Raw genomic sequence first — 20,794 nt, forward strand, 5'->3', positions numbered from 1 at the left:
CATATGGATTCAGTCATTAAATATGTGTGAGATCGGAATCGGATCCTTTAACTTTTGGAATTTCCTCCTGACTTCACTTGGAACTGAGAACTCTGCCTTTACATCATGCGAACTATTGCTTTTAAACGATTTGTCTTGTTTTGTTCTTGCTGTTGTGTTTTTTTTTTAAGGCAGTGAACAGAGAACTAGATTAAACTTTTAACTACAGCCCCCATCCTGCAGTCACTGAAGCACACGAGTAGGTTTACTGAAGGGAGTAGTTTTATTGAACTTGGGTAACACTTGATGATAACCTGTTCTGTTCTTTCCCTCTGAAGCACCCGGCATTGGCCACTGTCGGAAGACAGGATACTGGGCAAGATGGACCTATGGTCCGACCCAGTAGGTCCATTCTTATGTTCTTGTTTGCAGGACTGGAGCCCTAGGCACATGCAAAACGTTACCTTCTCCAAATCAGAGGCATTACTCGCATGAGTAAAGTAACACACATGCATGAGTGTTTGCAGGATCAGGGCTCCCTCCTTGCAGTGCGGTTAAGTGACGCACCATGCCCAGGTGCGTGCAGCTAACGCGGTTTGGAGAGAGAGGTAGCCGCACAGATGTAAATCTCCGGGTCCGAGGGGCTGGATCTACCCACGCGCGCGCCTCCCTCCGCCTCTGGGCTCCTCCTCTAAATTGCTTGGTGCAGCTTTCGCTTATTCGATTACTGGCTAGCGAGCCGTGCGGACAGTTCGCCAAGGAGCTCTCGGGGACTAAGGCACCCCTGTGCTGAGGATACAGGCGCACAGAGCCGCAAGCTAGGAGAGCCCTGCCCAGGATAGCGGGGGGCTAAGGGGGTGTCCACCTCCTCGCCGGCGGGATGAGTCCAGGGCTGGCCAGCATGAGTACCAGCCTGCTGCTTCTCTGCCTGCTCGCGGTGAGCCACCGATCGGCCCGGGTGCCCCAGGGGAAGGGGGGGGACTCTGGGGCAGAGCCCCCTTGGCGGGAGGACCCGGAGCGCCCCTTCACCTGGGGCGTAGGCTGGGCCCGGGTCGGAGCTCCCTGGGTCTCCCCTCCGCTGCGGAACGTGTCCGGACTTGTGCGCTCCCTTTCCCGCTATGGCTGAGGAGGGGGCAGAGCTGGGGGTGGGAATCGCCTGGATAAGCGAGGCAGGGGGGCGGGCGGGCGGCTCACCTGGGCAGGTGGGGGGCGGGGGAGGCGTTCACCTGGGCACTTTTCAAGCTGTTTTTATATGTGTGTAACGGGGGGGCGAAGAGAGTTGATCACAGGAAGCCGGTATGGACAGGTCTGTGCGCTAAAGGCTGCTGTAGTGAAGACTGCCCTACCCCTAGGGAAGAAGCCCCGCTCCCGTGATAGCCCTGGCTACACCGGGGGTTAGGCCTTGCCTTGCTCAGGGGGGTGGATTTACGAGCGACGTAGTTACACCCATATATGTCTGTCGTGTAGACCTGGCCTAGTACTTGGAGAGCGTTGGTGGCTGGGTTTTGCTTTGCGCTCTGGCTGGGGTACCCAACTCGCTGCCCAGCCCCAAGAGACTACAGGCTCCCCTGCACTGAAGAGGTCGGGGGGGACTTTCCCTTCTCCTGGATTCTGAGGGTAGGTTCCCTGTGCAGAGGTTTCCTGCTTGGATCCTGCTACTGCCAGCGGCGCTCCAAGAACTTGCAGAGCTCTGTGTCTCTTCTAACGATGGACTTGCCAGTTTGGTTAGAGAGCATTTGGGTTTAGTAACTTTTTGGACCCAATCCTGCTGCTTTTACAGAGGAACAAGGGACTTTCTCCTTTTATTTCCTAAACTAATAAGGTTTGAATTTTGGGGACCGTGGTTCTTAGGATGTGAACTTCCTAGTATATTTTGGTAGGGTGTATGCTCTATAGGAGGGGTGGGCAAACTTTTTGGCCCGAGGGTCACATTGGGGTTCTGAAACTGTATGGAGGGCTGGGTAGGGAAGGCTGTGCCTCCCCAAACAGCCTGGCCTCTGCCCCCTCCTCAGAACCTCTGACCCAACCAACCCACCTGCTCCTTACCCCCAGACCACCCCCTCCTGGGACCCAACGGCCGCTATCCACACCCCTGGGACTCCCACGCCCCTTTACCATGGGACTTCTGGGACTCCCACACCTATCCAATCCTCCCTGACTGCCACGTGCCCCCTCCCCCCCAAACCTCCTGCCCCTTATCCAACCCCCTCCCCCCCGTCCCATGCCCCCTTACCATGCTGCTCAGAGCATTGGCAGTCATGCCACCCGGCCAGAGCCGGCCATGCCGCTGTGCTGCCCGGCAGGAGCTCGCAGCCCCACCACCGAGAGCGCTGGTGAGCTGAGGCTGTGGGGGAGAGGCCAGGGGCTAGCCTCTCCGGCCGGGAGCTCAAAGGCCGGACAGGATGGTCCCGCAGGCTGTAGTTTGCCCACCTCTGCGCTATAGCTTGGAGACTCCTGGAAAAAAATGGGAGTTTTGTCATTGGCTTTAGTGGGTGCAGGATTTCGCTCATGATCTGCAGTTCTGTTTGGCTGCAGGAAGTGCAGTTACTTTGTACAGGATTCTGGCCTGTCCATACTGTGGTTGAAACCGGACTAGCCACCGCTGTGTTCAGAGCAGCAGTCTCATACCTTGTCTCTTTCCATGTTCCTTCCCCAGTTGATTTCCCTTTGTTCTGCTATTGACAGCCTTTATTATAATCTGTAGTTGCTTCTCCCACTCCCTCATTTGTGCCTCCGTCCCTTGTCCTGTATGTCAAACACTTGTATGAACCCATCTCTCGCGTTATATCCTTCCTTAGGCAACCTGGTGGAGATACTATCAGATGTAACTTTTAGAAACAAAAACAAACCCCAAGCAACATACTGAAAGAAACAGTTAGGAAGTGATGTGCATCACGTACTGATCATGTCATGTTAGCGTCACCGTTTTCCTTCCTCTTGTTACCCCATAATTGCTGAGTTATGTCTGAACTTGACCTGGATTTAGCTAACTTTACTCATGTGACTAGATCCCTTGAGCTCCATCTGGGAGCTACGTTTGCTAGGGCTACGCCCAGGATTAAAGTTAGAGTGGTTCAAGTGTCTGCAAATCAGGGTCTTCACCTGTAAGGACTTTGGGCAGAGTGCGTGGCTTCATTTGTTTCTGTGAAGCACCTAAAATGCTTTTGGGTACTTAAAAAAAATTTAAGCCTGTAATCTCTCTGGCACAAGGGTCATGGAGTGTTATGTCAATTTAGAAGTGTCTTACAAAATGCAGTAGAGTTAGTACTTTTTCAGAATGCTTTTTTTCAGAATGTTGTAAGCCAGGTGTAGATTCTCAGCTGGCTACTTTAAGAACATAAGTGATTTCTCTCCTGCCATCCATCTCCATCCTCTGACAAACAGAGGCTAGGGGCACCATTCCTTACCCATCCTGGCTAATAGCTATTAATGGACTTAACCTCCATGAATTTATCTAATTCTCTTTTAAACCCTGTTATAGTCCTAGCCTTCACAACCTCCTCAGGCAAGGAGTTCCACAGGTTGACTGTGCACTGTGGGAAGAAGAACTTCCTTTTATTTATTTTAAACCTGCTGCCCATTAATTTCCCCCTAGTTCTTGTATTATGGGAACAAGTAAATAACGTTTCCTTATTCACTTTTTCCACCCCACTCATGGTTTTATATACCTTTTAGTCTTCTTTTTTCCAAACTGAAAAGTCCTAGCCTCTTTAATCTCCCCTCATATGGGACCCGTTCCAAATCCCTAATAATTTTAGTTGCCCTTCTCTGAACCTTTTCTAATGCCAGTATATCTTTTTTGAGATGCTCCAAAACTTGGTTTTATTGGCAGGAGAGGAAAACTGGGTGTGTGTGTGTGTGTGTCACACTAGAACCGTGCTGGCCATAAACAATAATTTAAGGGGGGAAAACAGATCATTCTATCTTGTATTGCACATGGGGTACTACAGGTACTGTGGTTCTGGGTTATGTTTAAAATATGTCTAGTTTCCTTCTATGCTGCAAAAACATACTGATGTCCGATGCGGCAGTCCAAACTATGTTGAAACCATCTTGTTTCATGTTTTGTTTCCATCCTTGTTTGAGCAGGGCCATAGGAGGGCTTGCTAAATAACCATACGTTGTACTAATGACCCCTTCATTCTCCTGAACTGTATTAGGAGCTATCAGAGGTCGCTGTTGGTGAAATACACTCCTGTGTGAACAGCCAGCACCATTTAAGTGGTGCCCAGGCCTTGCTGTGGCTCTGTGCATGGGGGGTGAATTTCACGCTATAAGGGATTCATACTGCACTAAATAGCAGTCTGTAGGATGAACTATAACTGCCCAGACCTGTCTTCTGGTGGGGGAATTATGCACTCTATTCTCTAGGCTTGCCTCTTAAAAATATCTCTAATCTGGGAGGGGTAGCCCCTGCAGACAGCTACGTATTAATATTACTAGGGTGAGTAATTTTAAGAACATCCATCTCCTCATTGGTGACTGATTTACGTTTCCTGTTTTCATCTCAGAAAGCCTTCCCCTGGCTGTATGGTACATGCCTCTTGTGTTTTAGCTTCATGAGCTCGTAGAGGGCTCTTGCTGGCAAACCTCTGCCTAGGATGGCCCAGATATGGACCTGAGTATACTGCTTGGGTGAAGTCCGTGTTAGTGGAAATGCTGTACAGTCAAAGGCTAAACCAGTTCGTCTGAAGGCTGAGGAAGGATTCCCATTGACTTGAGTGGAACGAGGATTAGGCTCCTGGACAGGGCTGTTACAGGTTTTCTCAGTAGATGAGGGATATAGCCATGTGACCTTCACCCCACTGATGTGTCTTAACCCTGAGCTGGAGGGACCAACCCAGTCAGTCCTGGTGTCTCTGCTGGGTGGGAAGGGGTTAGGGAAGAAGAAGGTCTTATGGTTAAAACACAGGGTTGGGATTAGGGAGACTAGGGTTATGAACGATGGCTATGTCTATACCACACAGTAAACCCGGGCTCTGAGCCTCTTCCGTCCACACACACACACCAATCAGACTTGGGTCAGCAAACACTCGGGACCCATATCCTAGGACCCATCTGGGGGCCTGGAGCTGAGCATTAGTACAACTGTCAGACCTGGGTCTAGCAATGGTAAACTGGTTTACAATACTGTGCGGATGCTCAGGCATAGACTTAGAAACACTGAGTCCATGAGCTCGGGTCCAACAGACTTGGGTTTACAATGCAATATAGACACACCTTATGTGATCTTGGGCGAGTCTCTTAATCTTTTGTGGCTATGTCCCAACCCCAGGGGGCTGAAGCTTAATGTAAAATGTGTCCTCTGAGGATCGCCCAGGGCTTTACAGTTTAGATTTTATCCTTTTGAAGGGAATAGCCTGGTAGCTGTCTTGGGGTGGCTGATGTAAGGTGCTGCGGTGGGTGTCTGCTGATAATGTTATCTCATGTTAAGAACATTCTGGTGAACTTCTATTCGCTCCCTTGCTTGCTGAGTTTCAAGTCTTGTAGTTTAGGCAGGTCTCAATACAGATGCAGCTGTTTTTGTTAGAGTTGGGGTTGATAGTGACACTAACCTGGTTGTCCAGCAGGGTTGTAATTGCAGGTTAGACAGGGTTTATTACGGAGAGGTGAAAGCAAACTTCATTACCTGTGAGTAATGCGCGTGGATATGTGGATTGTTGTTTGAAGTTGTAAAGGCCTTGTGTTCAACTTGATGCCACTTCTGTGTTTGTCTATTTGTATCTATCAAAATCACTCTGGAATGCTGCATCTGATCAATTCCAAAATTTCTAGGAATGTTTTCAGTATCAAGGGCCAGAATCCTATTTTTGCAGGGGGAAGTCAGAAAACTGAGAGGAGGAAAATGGGGGATACACATTGAGCCCTTGCCAAATGACTAGTGCAGCTATACCTTTAAGCACCTCTGCAATTGTCTAGATCGGTGGTTCTCAAACTGTGGCTCAGGACCCCATTTTAATGGGGGTCATGAAGGCTGGCTTAGACTTGCTCGGGGCCTGGGGCTGAAGCCTTGGGCTTTGGTCCCCCTGCCCAGGCCAGTGGGGTTCGGGTGGGCTCAGGCTTTGGTCCCCACTTCTGGGGTCATGTAATTTTTATTGTCAGAAGGGGGTCGTGGTGCAATGAAGTTTGAGAACCCCAGGTCTAGATCAAACAAATGGCCCTATTAACACCTTCCTGCATAATACCCCTGCTTCTTCTTCCAATAGTCATTCAGGGTGTCAACAGGTTACAATCTCCCAGACAAATAAGGGGAGGTATGGGGATGTGCACACAGCCCCTGGCAGAGGGGGAGAACAGGGACTCCTTGTATGGAGTTATATAGAACCCCTGGCGGGGGGAACTATGGTGTGGGGGTGCACAGAGCTCTTGGCATAGGGAAAAGTGATGTGGGTGTGTGGAGGGGAATGGTTGCGTGGGGAATGGCATATACACAGAGCATATGGAATGTGGGGCACACTGCAACCCCCAGAGAAGGAGTTGCAGCGTCCCTTTATTAGAGGGGGTGGGTGACACCCATGGAGCTTGTGGGAGGAACGGAAGAGTGCAGGGAGCCCCTGGTGGGTGCAGTAACTCTGCCGATACAAGTTGGTGCACGCACCCCTAGTTACATCTATATACCAGCATGTAAGGGGGTTTGTAACCTCCCTAGCTGAAGAGACACTTCCCCTCACCCACTCCTTACTAGCAGGCAGCCATGTGGGAGACTCTCACTCTGTCCCTCTCCAGAGGCTGGGAGTTTCCATATGGTGAACAAATTGTTTTTTAGGGGTTGGGGCTCTTTTCATGCGTGTCCTCACTGCGTGAGCATCAAAATCCCACGGCTCAGTAACTTCCATCCCAATATCCCACCCCCACAGTTTCAGTGCCATGAGGTATCCTTGCCTCCTGCCCTAAACTGTGTTGAGTTGTTTTGCATCGTTCAGTAGCAGCCACTTCTCCTTGCAGAGGTGTGTGATGTCAATCCTGGATCGGGGAGGTGTTCTTGAAGTGCTTTGGGATCTGTTAGGATGATGAGCACAGCTAAAATGCCAGAGGTATTGCCACAAGTGGCTGTGATGTGATGCCTTGAGTTGATGGATTTGTACTGGAGTAACTGAGGATAAGGAACATCCTCTATTGCAGAGCTCTGGAGTTTCCTCTACCTCAAGCTTTGACCCAATCATGCTGTTAACCAGGGGATGGTTGTGGCTCTGGGATGATGGGGAGGGGGAACCAGGGGTGAATTTCACTCGTGTCCATCTAGCAAAAGATCTGTGTGTGCTTGAAGAAAACAAGAGAGAGTCTCCCCTAGCTGCTGCCATGCACTGGAAAGTGCAACCCTGATGCCACAAAGAACAAACAGAAGGGTTTGTGCTCTCTATGGGATGGGGGCTGGCCTGAAGAATGTTGTTTACGGATCTGAGTCATCCTAGGTTCAGGGAGCACTATTGCGTGAAACCAGCTGCAGCCAGTTTCCTAGCTCACACTCTCCCCAGTAGTTGGGTGGAGAAAGTGTGTGTGTTGACAGGGTTGGGAGAAGTTTACACAGCTCGGATCTGTGCAGTTATTTAATGTCAAGTGCATTTTAATTGTTTCAAACCTTGTTTCCTGCAGAGATTTGTGTTTTGTTTTGTTTTTTGTTTTTGTTTTAAAGCTGCTTCTGGCTCACTCGGGAAACTTTCCTTTCCTTTCTGCTAAAAAAAAAGATCTGTGTCATTTCCGACTGGCCTAGAAAGATTGGGATGAGTGAGGAAGGATTAGCACAGGTGGTGCCAGAGACTGGGGTGGGAGGAAAAATGTCTTTAGAACAAACAAACAAAAAAAAGAGGAAGGGAGTGGAAGCTTAGTTTGGTGGAGGCATGATGAAGGCCTATGGAATGCAGAAAGGCATTTTCTCCATTGTTCCCTTCATAAATTTAGTGTATGGTGTGGGGGAGGTGGTGGTATCTGAGCTGTGCCTCCAGCAGGAGAATCTAAGGAGATCTTTGTATGTTCCCTCAACTCATCCTGTTTGGGAATGACCACATCTTCCTTCACCCTGTACTTGCTTCTGCAGTTGCACCAGGCTGATTTGTAGCGAGTAGCGACACTACAGCCCATTGTCTGTTTTTCCATCTCTTGTCCCTTCCCTTTCTCCCTCCCTACCCAGTAAGGAGCATGTATGGGGTGGGGTGGGAGTTAGTGGAAGATTGCAATCTGATACTTTTGTCCAGGTGTGAATAAAAGTGGGAACCAGTGAGGAGGAGCAGATGGGGGTGGGTGGGCAAAGGACAGAGACTAGAGGTCTGTTATGGAAACAGGTAAAAGGGCCACCCAGAGGAGACCCCTACAAAAGGCTTTTCTGATGGCGTGTGCTGAGAGAAGATGAGTCACCATAACTTCTGGGAGCCTCTTGGATTCTGTCTTCCCACAGCAAGGGAGCTTTCCCGAGATTTGTTGGGCCATCTGCCTTGGCCAGGAAGCTTAGGGCTGGAAGTTGAGGAAAGCCGGATTCTATGCCTGACCTGTGACCTTCAGCAATAGAGGAACTTCTCTGTGCCTCGTCCCCCTCCACCTCCCCATATGTACTTGTGGGGGTAGATAATGGTACCTGCCTCTGTAAAGATGCTTGGGTGAAAGGTGCAGCAATGTTGTTGTCCTGCAGAGGGGCTGGCTGCACTGTCACGTGGGGCTGGTATTTTGGCCCAAGATAAATCCAGAGTGTGTCCATATAATAACTCTAATCTGACCTCCTAGAAGGTGAGGTCTGATGCAACATCCTCCTATGAATGAGTAATGACTAGAGCAGATAAAGAGGCCATGGACTTCCTGATCTTCTAGACCAGATAAAGGGAAATAACACAAGGTTACCTCATATTCAAGGCTGTTCATTGAGAGCTCTGGCCTCGCAAACCGTGAGGCTGAAGCTTGAATCACTCTGAGCTAGGGTGACCAGACGGCAAATGTGAAAAATCAGGACAGGTAATAGAGCCTATATAAGAAAAAGACCCCAAAATCAGGACTGCCCCTATAAAATGGGCAAAAAGAACAGGAGTACTTGTGGCACCTTTGGAGATTAACAAATTTATTTGAGCATAAACTTTTGTGGGCTACAGCCCACTTCATTGGATGCATAGAATGGAACATATAGTAAGAGATGGATAGATATACACATACACCGAACATGAACAGGTGGGAGTTGCCCTACCAACTCTAAGAGGCTAATGGACATCTGGTCACCCTACTCTGAGCACGCTGTCAGTGTTTTTCTTGTGGTATAGCTGGTAAGCTTTTAGCGGGGGGGGGGGGGAGGCGATGCTGCTTTTGCGTGTGCTCCTCTTCCTCCTCCAGCACCTCAATTCCTACCACAATTGACCATTCATTCACAAGCACCAAACACAGTTGGGAGAGGATCATTACAGGGAAATCTTGACAATCCTGCACCCTTCTGTAGGCCCTTACACCTGGGGATCCAGTAAAACCTTTATTAACCTCTCCAGGGGGTTGAGGGCCTTTGTTGTTCCCTGAGGAGATATGAGCATAGAGAGGGGAATGAAGTGCCAAGGCCATCCAGTGGCAGAACTGGGACTAGAACGCAGGAGTCCTTACTCCCGGTCCTATGTCCACATCTTTTTTTTTTTTTTTTTTCCTTTTGAGTATCTCCCAGTCTGGATCACCACGCAGCTCTTTCTCCCCTCCTCTCTTTCTCTTCTCCCCCCCCCCCCCCCCCAATCCCCATGCTTCCCAGCCTTCCGGTCTTCAGCGAGATGCTGTCGCTTCAGCGGATCAGCCACCCAAACTCAGCTGACCCTCTGTCTTTACCTCTATTTTTAGCACGAAGCCAAGTCAGCAAGTGTCTCGCTGGCCCAGTATCCAGAGGGGCCCCCGTTGATCCCCGTAGCTTTGAGTCGCGGCACGGAGGACTCTGAGTTCTACCAACATGAAGATCATCTTTGCAGAAAGTGCCCTGCAGGTACGATACACCCAGAGCTGCCTTGTCTGCTCCCCTCTCTTCTGCCACCTGCCTGCACTGTCCCTGCTCTGGGGATAACTAGGAAACTCAGCTGTCCTGCAGCTGCCTGCTGTGTCCTGAGCCTTTGCTATCCAGCCCTGCTCTGTCCCCATCCTGGGGGTACAAGGGATGACTTTACTCTCCAGCTCTTCCCCTCTCCTCCTTCACCATCCTGTAGGGGGCATCACACTCTCCACCCACTGCCCTGTCCTAGGTGTACATGGGGGTGAGAGTTGCTATTGCAATAATGCTGCCTGCTCCAACTGTGCTTGGTGTATGTGCCACTGGGTCTCTGTGTCCATGTCCATCTTCCCTCCTCCCACCCCCCCATCCCCACCCCCAAGATACCAGAGCGGTGGGGTTACCAGTAGCCTGTGAGTGGGTAGCAATCTCCATCTCAGTCCTTCACTGGTGCTCACTCATCTGTAATAGCAACATAAGAATTGCTAGACTGGACCACACCAGCGTCCCTCTAGTACAGAATCCTATATCTGACAATGGTTGGCTCCAGATGCTGTACAAGATGTAAGATCCCCATGTCAGTTCTAGGGTGGCTGCCCCTTTGCCCCCACTCCGTGGTCTGCTCCAGGAATGCCTCTCATGTCCCAGATCTCTAACCATCACCTCTCTGTGAGCAGGGATCCATGCCCCTCTCCCTCCTGACTAGGGGCTTAGGTTTGCAGAGTGTTTAATAATAAAAAGTCTCCCGGAGACCATATAAAACAACAAAAGGATCTAAATGCTTTCCCAGTAACACCCTCTCCTCCCATCCCCATCAGTCCTGTGGATACCCTGGCAGTTCCACCCCTTCCACAGTACAAAAGGTCCTGTCTATTTGAGACAAAATGAAGGTCCCTCTGTCAGGCCAAACTGGCTCCTTATATTCCAAACTCCTGCTTTGTCAGCCAACCTCCTGTGAACAAGTCACTGCCCTCTTCCGCAGGGAGTGGGGGGTGGGTGGTCATGTGTAGGCTTGGAAGGATTAGATTTATTTTAGAAACAGATAACTGTTGTTTTTCCCCATATACTCCCAAACAAAAAATACCATTGATAGAAAAAAGTAAGAAATACGCTGTTTGGGAACAGAGTTTGGATTTCAGGATATTTACATTGTATATTTTGACATGCAGTGTTGACCATTTGTTTAACAGTTACAAATATTTAACGTTTTGAATCTCAACATCTGTCACAAGGATTATTGCCTGACCATCCATAACTTCCCACAGCTGTGAAAATGTAAATAAGCGCTGATATTTGTCAAAATTATAATTGGGCTGGCAGAATAGGTTTATGAGTGGGGGTGGGAAGAGGGTCCTATAGAAGACCCAGCCCCTAATATTGGGACAATCCTGATTAAAATCAGGACATCTGGTCACCCTAGCGGCCTCATAGGGCTGGCTGGCTAGCTGCATAACCTGCTCTGAGATTTTTGCATGAATTCCCCACCCCTTTCCCGTTCCAGAATCTAGGCCCCCCCAAGCCAGATGCACATATCTAGAACATCTATTGACATCGAGGGCTAGTCCAAGGGCCCACATAGTCTGACTCACCTTAACATAATCTTTGAAATGTTCCCAGCTTTTGGGAGCTGGCTCAGGCATACAGACAAGTCAGAACGTTAAATACAATGGTCTCAAGACACTCCTGTGGTCATCCTATCTCATTACACCCCTGCAGGAGGTAGACGTGTGATAATCTGCCTCCAACATAGTCTCCTCCTGGTCTTCAGGAGTTAGAGATTTGGCTTAAACCCTGAAGCAGGAGATTTAATATCCCTTCCAACATCGTTCTAATTCTAGGTTATCCTAATTATTTATTAGGATAGCCATGTAAATCCCTTTTTGAACCTTGCTAAGTTCTTGACCTTAACTTCCTGTGTCAGAGTTCCACAGTCTAATTACACATTATGTGGGAAGTGTTTGCCACATTTTGATTTCAGTGAATGCAGGTCTAGTCCTTTTTATTCATGGGAAACGCCCCCTGTGTACTCTTTGTCCTGTGTCTGTCTGTCTCTCTCTTCACATCTCCTCCTCCTTTCCTGCAGGTTTCCATGTTGAAAAGCACTGTGTTACCTCGAACACTAGCGGGAAGTGCTCTCAGTGTGAAGAAGGAGTTGAATTCACAGAGTACCCCAATGCACTTTCCAAATGCCTGACTTGTCGTGTCTGCAGAAAAGGTACTGAGGAGAAATAGATGCTGAGGTCCTCCGTTCCTCCAGGGGGGCAGTTTTTCCACTGTGTTCAGTTCACAGTGCTAGTTTGACTCAAACAATGGAGGGATTGTAAACTCCGTGGACCAGGGACAGGTGGCTGGTTCTGTTCATACAGTGCCTAGCACGATAACTTACTGGTCAATGACTGGGGCTGTTTGCTGCCACTACATTACAAATAAGTGGCTTACTCTGTGGTAAATGAGCTTGGCTGAGAGCATCTTGCATTAGAGAAGCTAAAAGTTACTGAGTGATGGGCAGATGCATGAGCCCCATGCACAGCACCTCCTGCTAGTCTATTATTAGGATTGGTGTTTGGCTTTTGACAGCAGAGCAGGCATAAGCAGGTGCAGCACCATTGACTCCATTGTACCTGCATATGCCAGGGCTGAATAGATCCCATTATCTCTCTAAAATATAACAAACTGTAAGCAATTGTTAAGGCTTGCGAAGACCTTGAGCTCTGCAGCACAGACCTTTGCTACTTGAGTTAGTGTAGTACTAACTGTCATCTGGCAGCAGTTGTAGGCTGTTATCTTCCATGTGGACCAGCTGCTGTGGGTGGAGATGCAATGTATGCTTTACAAGTAGGCTGGAAGGATTAAACTTTTATTGGTAAATGTCCATTTCACATATGTACACCCTGACACAAACTTCCATTGATAATGTCTGCTATTTACAGATGGGCAAAGTAAGCAAAATGCTGCTGGAGAATTTACTAGAGTTTGGTTTAAGGATATTTACTACTTTTATATTTTGACATGGGATGTTGACAATTTTTTTTAGCAGTTACAGAATCTTGCTGTCATTTAATTGTCTGACCTTCCTCCCCAATGATTTCCCACAGCTGTAATAATTCAAATAGAAAATGCTTAAAAATCAACATTGATATCTGTGAAAATTGTATTTGGGGAGGAGGAAGGGAAACATGAATTTTTCCTACCTTATTTACAAGCATGAGAACAGCTGTCCGCTCTTGGGTGTATGGATGCAATCAACCAGTGCCTCCTACAGGAGTGGCTGAGGGAGGAGACTTAGGCAAAGAATTCTGGGTAAATTGCTATGCTAAGGAAAAGTGACTCAGGATCTTGTCTGTGTAGAGCAGGCAGGATCTCTAGCCCCAGCAAGAAGGAACTGAGCCCCTCAGTCCAAACAGAGGTAACACCCTTACCTCATCAGACCCATTAATGCAAGAAAAGCCTTTCTTGCTCATTACACTGATGTTGGATGCTCTGCCTTGGCAACCTGGGCGTGGGTGAGGCAGTGCTCTAACCGAGTTGTCTTTCCTATCCTCTCCAGATGAGGTGCAGCTGAGTCGTTGCAACAGCAGTAAGAACACGCAGTGTACTTGCAAGAATGGTACCTTCTGCTCTCCAGACCATCCCTGTGAAATATGCCAGAGGTGCAGACTCAGGTCAGAGCTGCTGCTGTACTGGGTTGGGGAGGAAGCAGGGGAAATATCTGACCCAGGCTGGGGGAGGTGGGTGGGTCATCCGTGCTGAAGCAGAAGCATCTGATAACTGTGCTCTGTAGGCTTGCCGTTAACTCCCTCGTTCTGATCTATTTTCATCTGTTTCCCAGGTGTCCTGATGGAGACGTGCAGGTCAGTTTCTGCACACCACAAAGTGACATCCAATGTGTGCATCCCACAGGCCCTCCTCCTGTGGCAGGTAAGGGCAGAGGGTTATCGGGGAGTGGGCATTGAGGGGGGAGATGCCTGCAGAAGCAGCGTGAGTTCATGTTTAACTCAGTGCTGTACTTGAAGGAGAAAGGTGGACGTTCAGACTCCCTCGGCCTGATTCTTTTCACTCACTGCTGTGAATAAGAAGTGACTTCACTGGAATTGCTGGCTGAAAGGAGAATCTGGCTGTTTTTCATGAGTGCTTTCTCAGGCCCTGTTTCTTCTCCTTCAGGTGGCATTGCAGTCTGGACGGCAGTTTGGATTGCAGCGCTAGTCATCATCTTGATCTTGCTTGCAGTCTTGGTGTGGTGCTGGTACAGTCGCAACTCATCTTCTGGAGGTAAGAGATGCTCACAGGGCGGGGAGTCATATGACATATGACGCCCATGTTGCCAAGGCAGAGCATCCAACATCGGAGGGGAGGGGTTGTACATTGAATCCAGGCAGAAAAAGGGACTCGCTGCAAACATGTGGGGTTTTTTTTCGTTTGTTTGTGTGTGGTGTGTGGTTTTTTTTTTTGTTTTTTTTTTTTTTTAACACCTCAGCATTTTGGGAGGCCTGTATCTTGGGAGCCCACACAAACTATCCCTTCCCCTTTGCTAGCATGTCAGCATTCAGGACTATCTGCTGGTGTGTGTGGATCTTAGAGCACTTTGAGGGAAGAATTATCAGCTTTGAACAGAAAGGGTTTTTCAACCTTAACTGTGCCCTAGCCTGGTCCTTTGTTCTCAACCTGCAGGACACTTGTGGCCTAATCTGCGCACACAGCTGTGGCCCACATGACCGCCTCAGGGTGTGTGTGTGTGTGTGTGTGTGTGTGTGTGTGGTGTAACACACCAAGAGCTGCATATGCAGCCCACAATGGTAAATAGGTTGAGAACCACTGCCCCTAGTGTAATGGGGAAGGTGGTTGGGTTGTAGCAGCCAAACAGAACTCAAATGGCTTGACTGTGGGGTGGGAATGACTCAGTTCAGGCTTGGCTGCAAGCCACTTCCCTCTTCCCCCTCCTTCTGCACAAGGACCCTGTGCAAGGAAAAGACGGGAGGCTCAAGGGGAAGGGTGAAAGCTACTAATCAGCTCCTCTTTCTTTTCCAGGTGATTCAAGAAAGATGTCCCCCAGCTTCAAGGTGAGTCACTTTGGTCAGCTGTGCAGTCTGGGGAGAGTGGGTTTAATCAGAGTCTGATTTTACTCTGTCACTCTCACACACACTCTTTCTCACTCCCTACCTACCTACCTGGACTTTCAAAGATCTGCCTGTAACCAGAAAGTGTGAGCCTGTTAAGTTCCCATGGGATCTGCATAGGTCCAACTAAGGAAGCTGCTACCACAGGGCTTCCAAGAGCATGGGGTGAGCGGTGGCTCCTTTTCCTTCACTGTTGGAAAGTGAGGAGTGTTGGGCCAGAAGCTCTTGTAGCTACGGGGGTGGGGACTGTGGCTATGCAGGGACTCACGCAGTTGTGTGACTCAAGGCAATCTCTGGCCAGGGAGTTGTCTTATTTATTTTTTTTTCCTCCCCTTCAGCTTGGCCTCTGAGGTAGCTGACAGCTGCACAGAAGCTGATATCTTGTTTGCATGATGGTGGTGAAATAACATCATCCCGTCCCCTTCTTCCCTGGAACCCGCCATCCCAGGCACAAACACAGCAGGCTGTTCACTTGGCATGCCCATCATTGTGAGGGGGTGTCCGTCCCATAGCACTCTTGTTCTTGTCTTGAGTGGAGATGTGGCAATGAGATGATTAGGGGTTAGGTTAGCTGGGGAGGGTTCCAGGAGGGGAGTGTGAGGCTTGAGGTATGGATCTGAAAGTATTGAACTCCTGCAAGTTGGTCTTCTGAGAATTTGGCTGCACCCAGATTAGAAAGCAGGCCTCTTCCAGCTGTAAATCTGTCACAGATGGACAGTCTGGTTTAGTGTCTATGGGGAGTTTAGATTCTACCCGCCCTAGCAGAAATGCAGAGGGGTTGGAGACCCCACTTCCAGATTAGAGATTCTCAGGTTGGCCAGTATTTCATAGTTTAGGCTCTGGGACCACATTCCAACCCTCCACCAAACTTGGGTGCTCAGACCCAGATTTGGGGGATTGGGTCCATCTCTAACTCTTATGGTAGCTTCTGAAATCTGCTTCTTCTGAAGTAACACTTCAATAGGCCTCTCTACAGTCCTGATCCTTTGGAATTTGATACCTCCAGATGTGGTACTGCTGGTTTTAAAGAGTTGTTTGTCTTTTAGTTTTCCTTAACAAAGGCTCATATCCTGTCACCACTGAGGAACTGCACTCGAGGGAGGCTGGCAACTCAGGACAACAGGCGGAATGAGCAGTTAGATCAGGAATCCCAGCATGGGTTGCTGGCTGTGTCAGACCCTAAAGAAGCAGTAAGGAAGAATAGCCAATGTGAGACTACGGCTCTATCTGCAGCAGACAGTGCCCCCAAGCAGGAGGTAACTTTCTGATGTGCCCTTACTGCATGTACCTGATCTAAGACTTAATCAGGTTGATCTCAGTCCCTTTTTAACATCTGACCTGTTGCAAATTTCTCTTCTAATCAAGCAGCTTCTTGAGAGCTGAAGATTACGAGTTCAGTCTTTGCCACTATGGGGATTAGGTGCCTGTGGCCAGAGTGCCCTAGCATGAGTCTACGGATCAAGTGACTTCAGTCTCCAAGGCCCGTCCCTGCCCTGCGGGACTGGCTCATCTAGTTCTCCTGGCCAGGGAAGGAGTGATGAGGATTAGCAATGCAGGATCTCCCAGCCAGGCCTGGTGTCTTATGGCATGTGGAAGAAGTGAAGAACTGCAGGGTCTGCTGCCTGCAGCACTTAACAATATCCCGGGCTGAGCAGAAGGCTTGTAACCGTGGGGTGCTGAATACTCTGCACAGATACCATGGGTCATGAGCAGGGTCATGGCTCTTTTCCTCCTCTTGGGGAGTAGCAGAGCTGTTCCCCATGCCCCAGGTTAGGGGTCCCAGCATATCACTGCTAAGGAGGTTCAGATGATCCTTGTACAGTAGTTTTAACTGAAGAGTCTTGCAGGAAGGGCAGACTACTCAGCATAAAATCTCCTGCATGACTCAGCATCAGCCAGGGGAGAAGAGGAAAGTCCCCTTTTTGCTGGTGCTTACTGGTAGCTGGTGACATCAGTGTGCATTAGATTATAGGCTGCTGGGGGCTTCAGTCTGAGAATCCAGCCCAGTAACCATGGGATGGAGGAGATCCTGACAATCCAGAGCAGCTGTGCCCAGAGGCTCAGACCTGCCCCATAGGGATCTTTCCATGTGTCAGCCTGTTGCCTATGGTAACGGAGGTGTGTTGTCATCTTCCCATGTGTTGCAGAGAAACCCAGCATCTCAAATGGCAAGCAGGAGGAAGAAACTGGTTCCAGGGAGAGGAAAGGACCCAATAGAGAGTAAGTGTTTTGGGGTGGTCTGTTATAGTGTTTTGGGCCTCCATGGGATGTGTTGTAGCCTCAATGGGTGCCTTCTGAGTGCCACCATATCCCCCCTCTCCTCCCCCCTAGCTTAAAAACAGGGCTGATCAAAATGCTTCAAAAAACTTTTTGCTAAATTTTCTTTTTCACTTTAGATCCATTTCAGCTAAAAATATTAACAAACTTTCATTTTGGGTTTCGGTTTGATTTCTCCCCCTTCTTTGCATAGAAACGGGGAGGGGAGGAAAGAGAATAGAAATGGGAACTTGCAAATTTTTTGGTCAGGAAAAACTTGGGAGGAGACAAGTCTTCTATGAACATTCCCTTCATGGGATAAGCCATTTCTCAGGGGGAGACTGACACAACCTCTGCTAGCTCTGGATAAAAGTCCCCTCGGCCTGGCAGACACAGAATCCCTTGAGAGAAAGGGAACCTTAGTGGGGCTCATCCTTCCCCTGTGTGTTCCTGACTGTCCTATAGCTTGGGGATAACTAACTGGGGTCCAAAATCTGTGTCCCAGTGATCTTCACAGCCACATGGGGAATAGGCCAGGGAAGAAGTGGGGAGGGGGGGAAGGTAGGGAGGGTGACTGGCATTTTGTATAGTCTCTTTGAGGCAAATAACTTTTTTCCTTTAAAAGGGATAGTTTAGTTAGCCCTTTAACACGGTTAATAGCAACAAAAGTGAATCATTCCCATGCTTCAGGGTATGATCTGATTACTGGGGGGAGGTGGGGTCAGGAAGAAATCTCCCTGCTTCTCCCATGGGATAATATTGCACAATGAGTATGGGTGGAGTTATATCCAGTGTCTGGGGATATGAGAGTAGCTGGCCTAGTGTGGCATGATGGGATATGGAAGCTACCAGAACAGACAGCCAGGGTCCCTATCTACCCTGTTCTCATGGGGTGCTTGTGCCTTGGCTCTCCCCCAGCTTTGCGGTGCTCCTTCGACACCTTCACTCAAGAAGTGCCCTTCAAGGACTGGAGACGGTTTGGGAGAGCCCTCCTCCTCACAGAGAACGAGATTGAGATCGCAGAGAGGAGTGACAAGTACTCACAGGAGCCGCATTACCAGATGTTATGCACCTGGCTGAACAAAGCAGGAGTAGGAGCTTCTGTCAACCAGCTACTGGAGACACTAGACAAGATTGATCTCAAGGGCGTCGCAGACATTATCTGCTCCAAGCTTATTGGCCTTTATGAAGAAGAAGAAGAATTAAACTGAGGAACAGGGTGGGATGGCCTTGCTTCTCTCCAAGCCAGAACCATAAATGCCTCTGAAATCCCAGATATACCCTGGGCTGCTCCTGAGTAAGGCATCCTTGCTAGATACCAGCTGGGCTGGGGGAGTTGGTTGTCTTCTAGAGACAAGAGCCTTGCAAGCCCTCTAGGAAGAGTGATGCTGCAAAAGCTGTTGAACAAACCACAGGTTCTTCCTCTGAATGACAGAATCTAAGTTACTGTCAGACATCCAGGCTGGGATTTCCTTGTAACACTCTGTTGCAATGACTCTGCTAATACGTTATTGTGGAGCACCACTGGAATCTTACCCCGGTGGATATTGGCATCGCCTGGCTCTTTCCAACTGCAGGGACTTGGCTATTGGCAGCTGGAGGGAACTGCAACAGGCAAAGCTGGCATGTTTGTCATTCAGGGCCACCTCTGAAAGCTCTGACTAAATGTTATACCTCCTGCTGCTGCTGCTGGATGCTTTAGCCTTCTAGAAAACTTGACAAGCCTCAGCCAGCTGGCCAGGGCCTCTACCTCCATCTGTGACGGGCAGGTTTTAATTGGTTCCTGGGTCATTTGATACCCACTGTACATCTTAGCTGTAGATATGGTCTAACCCTATCTCTAAAACAGGTAGGGTTAGACCATCTAGTACCTAAAACCTGAGGACTTTACTGGAGTGAGGGGCAAATAACTATCTACCCTATTGGTACTGATACTGTGATCCAGGGGTATTGTCTTTTAGAAGATGCCAAATCGCAGCAGAGAGGAATGATGGCTCAGTGATTAGAGAACTACATGGGTCTCGGGAGACCTGGGTTCACATCCTTGCTCTGCCAGACTTCATGTGGGACCTTGGTTGAGTCCTCTGTGCCTCCATTCCCCTTCTGAGCAATGGGGATAATAGCACTGCCCTACCTCACAAGGGTCTGTGAAGTTAAACATGTGTTCCTCCCCTATCAGATGCACAGGGATGCACTGTCCGGTCATCAGTCCTAGTATCTTTTGTACATAGTTCAGGGACAATTTTATTGGCTGTTGGAATTACCTGCAGTTACTGAGCTGGCTGAACCTGACCTATCTGCAAGGGGCAACCATCCAGCCCTCCTGCAGGCTGGTCTCTGCTATCCACCTTGTTAGCAGGCCTCTGCTCAGCATGCAGATTGGACAGCAGTCACTTCCTCACCTCCAGCATCTCATGGAAAAGATGAAGGCTATTCATGCTTTAATGTCAAAAGTACCCTCCCCTTCCCTGACCAAATCCCTCCCTAGGTTTTAAAGCTGTGCTTGAAACAAAAAGCAAAAGTAGATACCATATTTATGTATTTATTAGGAATTTTAAATGTAAATATTAACTTAAAAGGTAATATAAAAATAGGATTGGTTTTTTCCTTTTTCCTGTGTGTGGTTGTTTATACAGAGCTCTGGCCCAGCCAGTTTTTTTTCTTAAATATTTCTAGTTTTTATACATGACTCGTATGAAGGAAGAATAAACTTTTTTATACGCTAAAATTTTTCTCATTCTTTCCCCGCCTTCAGCCACAATGAAGACTTAGTGGTCTGGGTTTCAATGGAGATCAAGCTGGTGTGTATCTACATAGCTCAAATCACACATTTACATCATCTGGTCCACACAGTTCATTGTGGCTTATGTTATGATGAACCCACACTGGTTTTCCCCTTCATGGAACTAACCACAACATAGCAAACTCTTTCTCCTGGGTATCTGCATCTCTCCTCTCTCCACTAACCAATGACCTTCATATGACATTTGACACCCATGTGGCACAGCTGTAAATTACACCAGGTGCATGGCAAAGGAGAATCAGACCTTCAGGGGCACTTGCCCCAAACCCACCTTGTTTTGTGTCAAAACCAACGTTTGCCTGGCAGAAGAAACGTCACCCACTGTAATAAGCTTTTGGCAGCTGGGGGTGGGAGTTGGGGCCTCCTTGATAGGTTTGTGTAGCATCAAAGCCAGCACTGATGCTCCCTTAATAAATTGCTGCCTCTTCACTAAGCTAGGTGGAAGAGAAACTGCACGCTGGGGAGCTTAACGCAGGTCTGGCTTCCAAGGAAAGATTGGCATGTCTCTGAGACACAACCAGAGGGTGAGATCTGGGTTCTGTACCCCCCTCACCCCCGACTTCCCCATCCTTCCAGAGGGAGAGGCTGGCTCCTAAGGCTAGCATGCCAGCAGGTGTAGGGTTGACTTTTTTTTTTTTTTTTTTTTTTTTCCCTTCCTGTGCACAAAGCACTGCCTTGGGCAGATGCTGAAGTGGGTCTTAACTGATGGGA

General features: G+C 48.7%; 1 protein-coding gene across 2 annotated transcripts; it reads left to right on the forward strand.

Moving 5' to 3' along the window:
- The first annotated feature begins 647 nt into the window (after positions 1–647).
- Positions 648–20,008, forward strand: LOC101944874 (tumor necrosis factor receptor superfamily member 10A). Of its 2 annotated transcripts, XM_005285140.4 has the most exons (10): positions 650–916; positions 9,772–9,910; positions 11,994–12,125; positions 13,458–13,572; positions 13,740–13,828; positions 14,072–14,179; positions 14,936–14,967; positions 16,071–16,280; positions 17,172–17,244; positions 18,199–20,008. In XM_005285140.4, exons 1-10 carry the CDS (start codon positions 860–862, stop codon positions 18,489–18,491), a joined length of 1,248 nt encoding a protein of 415 aa, XP_005285197.2. In that variant the 5' UTR covers positions 650–859; the 3' UTR covers positions 18,492–20,008. The 2 variants fall into 2 exon arrangements, with proteins under 2 accessions (XP_065440598.1, XP_005285197.2); XM_065584526.1 differs by lacking the exon at positions 16,071–16,280 and having other exon boundaries at positions 648–916.
- Positions 20,009–20,794: the final 786 nt, after the last annotated feature.

The sequence above is a fragment of the Chrysemys picta genome, chromosome 2 (assembly GCF_011386835.1).
Source record: "Chrysemys picta bellii isolate R12L10 chromosome 2, ASM1138683v2, whole genome shotgun sequence".
Classification (NCBI taxonomy): Eukaryota; Metazoa; Chordata; order Testudines; family Emydidae; genus Chrysemys; species Chrysemys picta.

What these genes read in the sequence shown, in the direction of transcription:
- LOC101944874 (XM_005285140.4), top strand. Translation starts at nt 860, where the DNA reads ATGAGTCCAGGGCTGGCCAGCATGAGTACCAGCCTGCTGCTTCTCTGC. An exon ending in AGATGTCCCCCAGCTTCAAG is followed by an intron (nt 14,968 to 16,070) that starts GTGAGTCACTTT and finishes TTTGTCTTTTAG; the next exon opens with TTTTCCTTAACAAAGGCTCA. An exon ending in AGGAAAGGACCCAATAGAGA is followed by an intron (nt 17,245 to 18,198) that starts GTAAGTGTTTTG and finishes GCTCTCCCCCAG; the next exon opens with CTTTGCGGTGCTCCTTCGAC.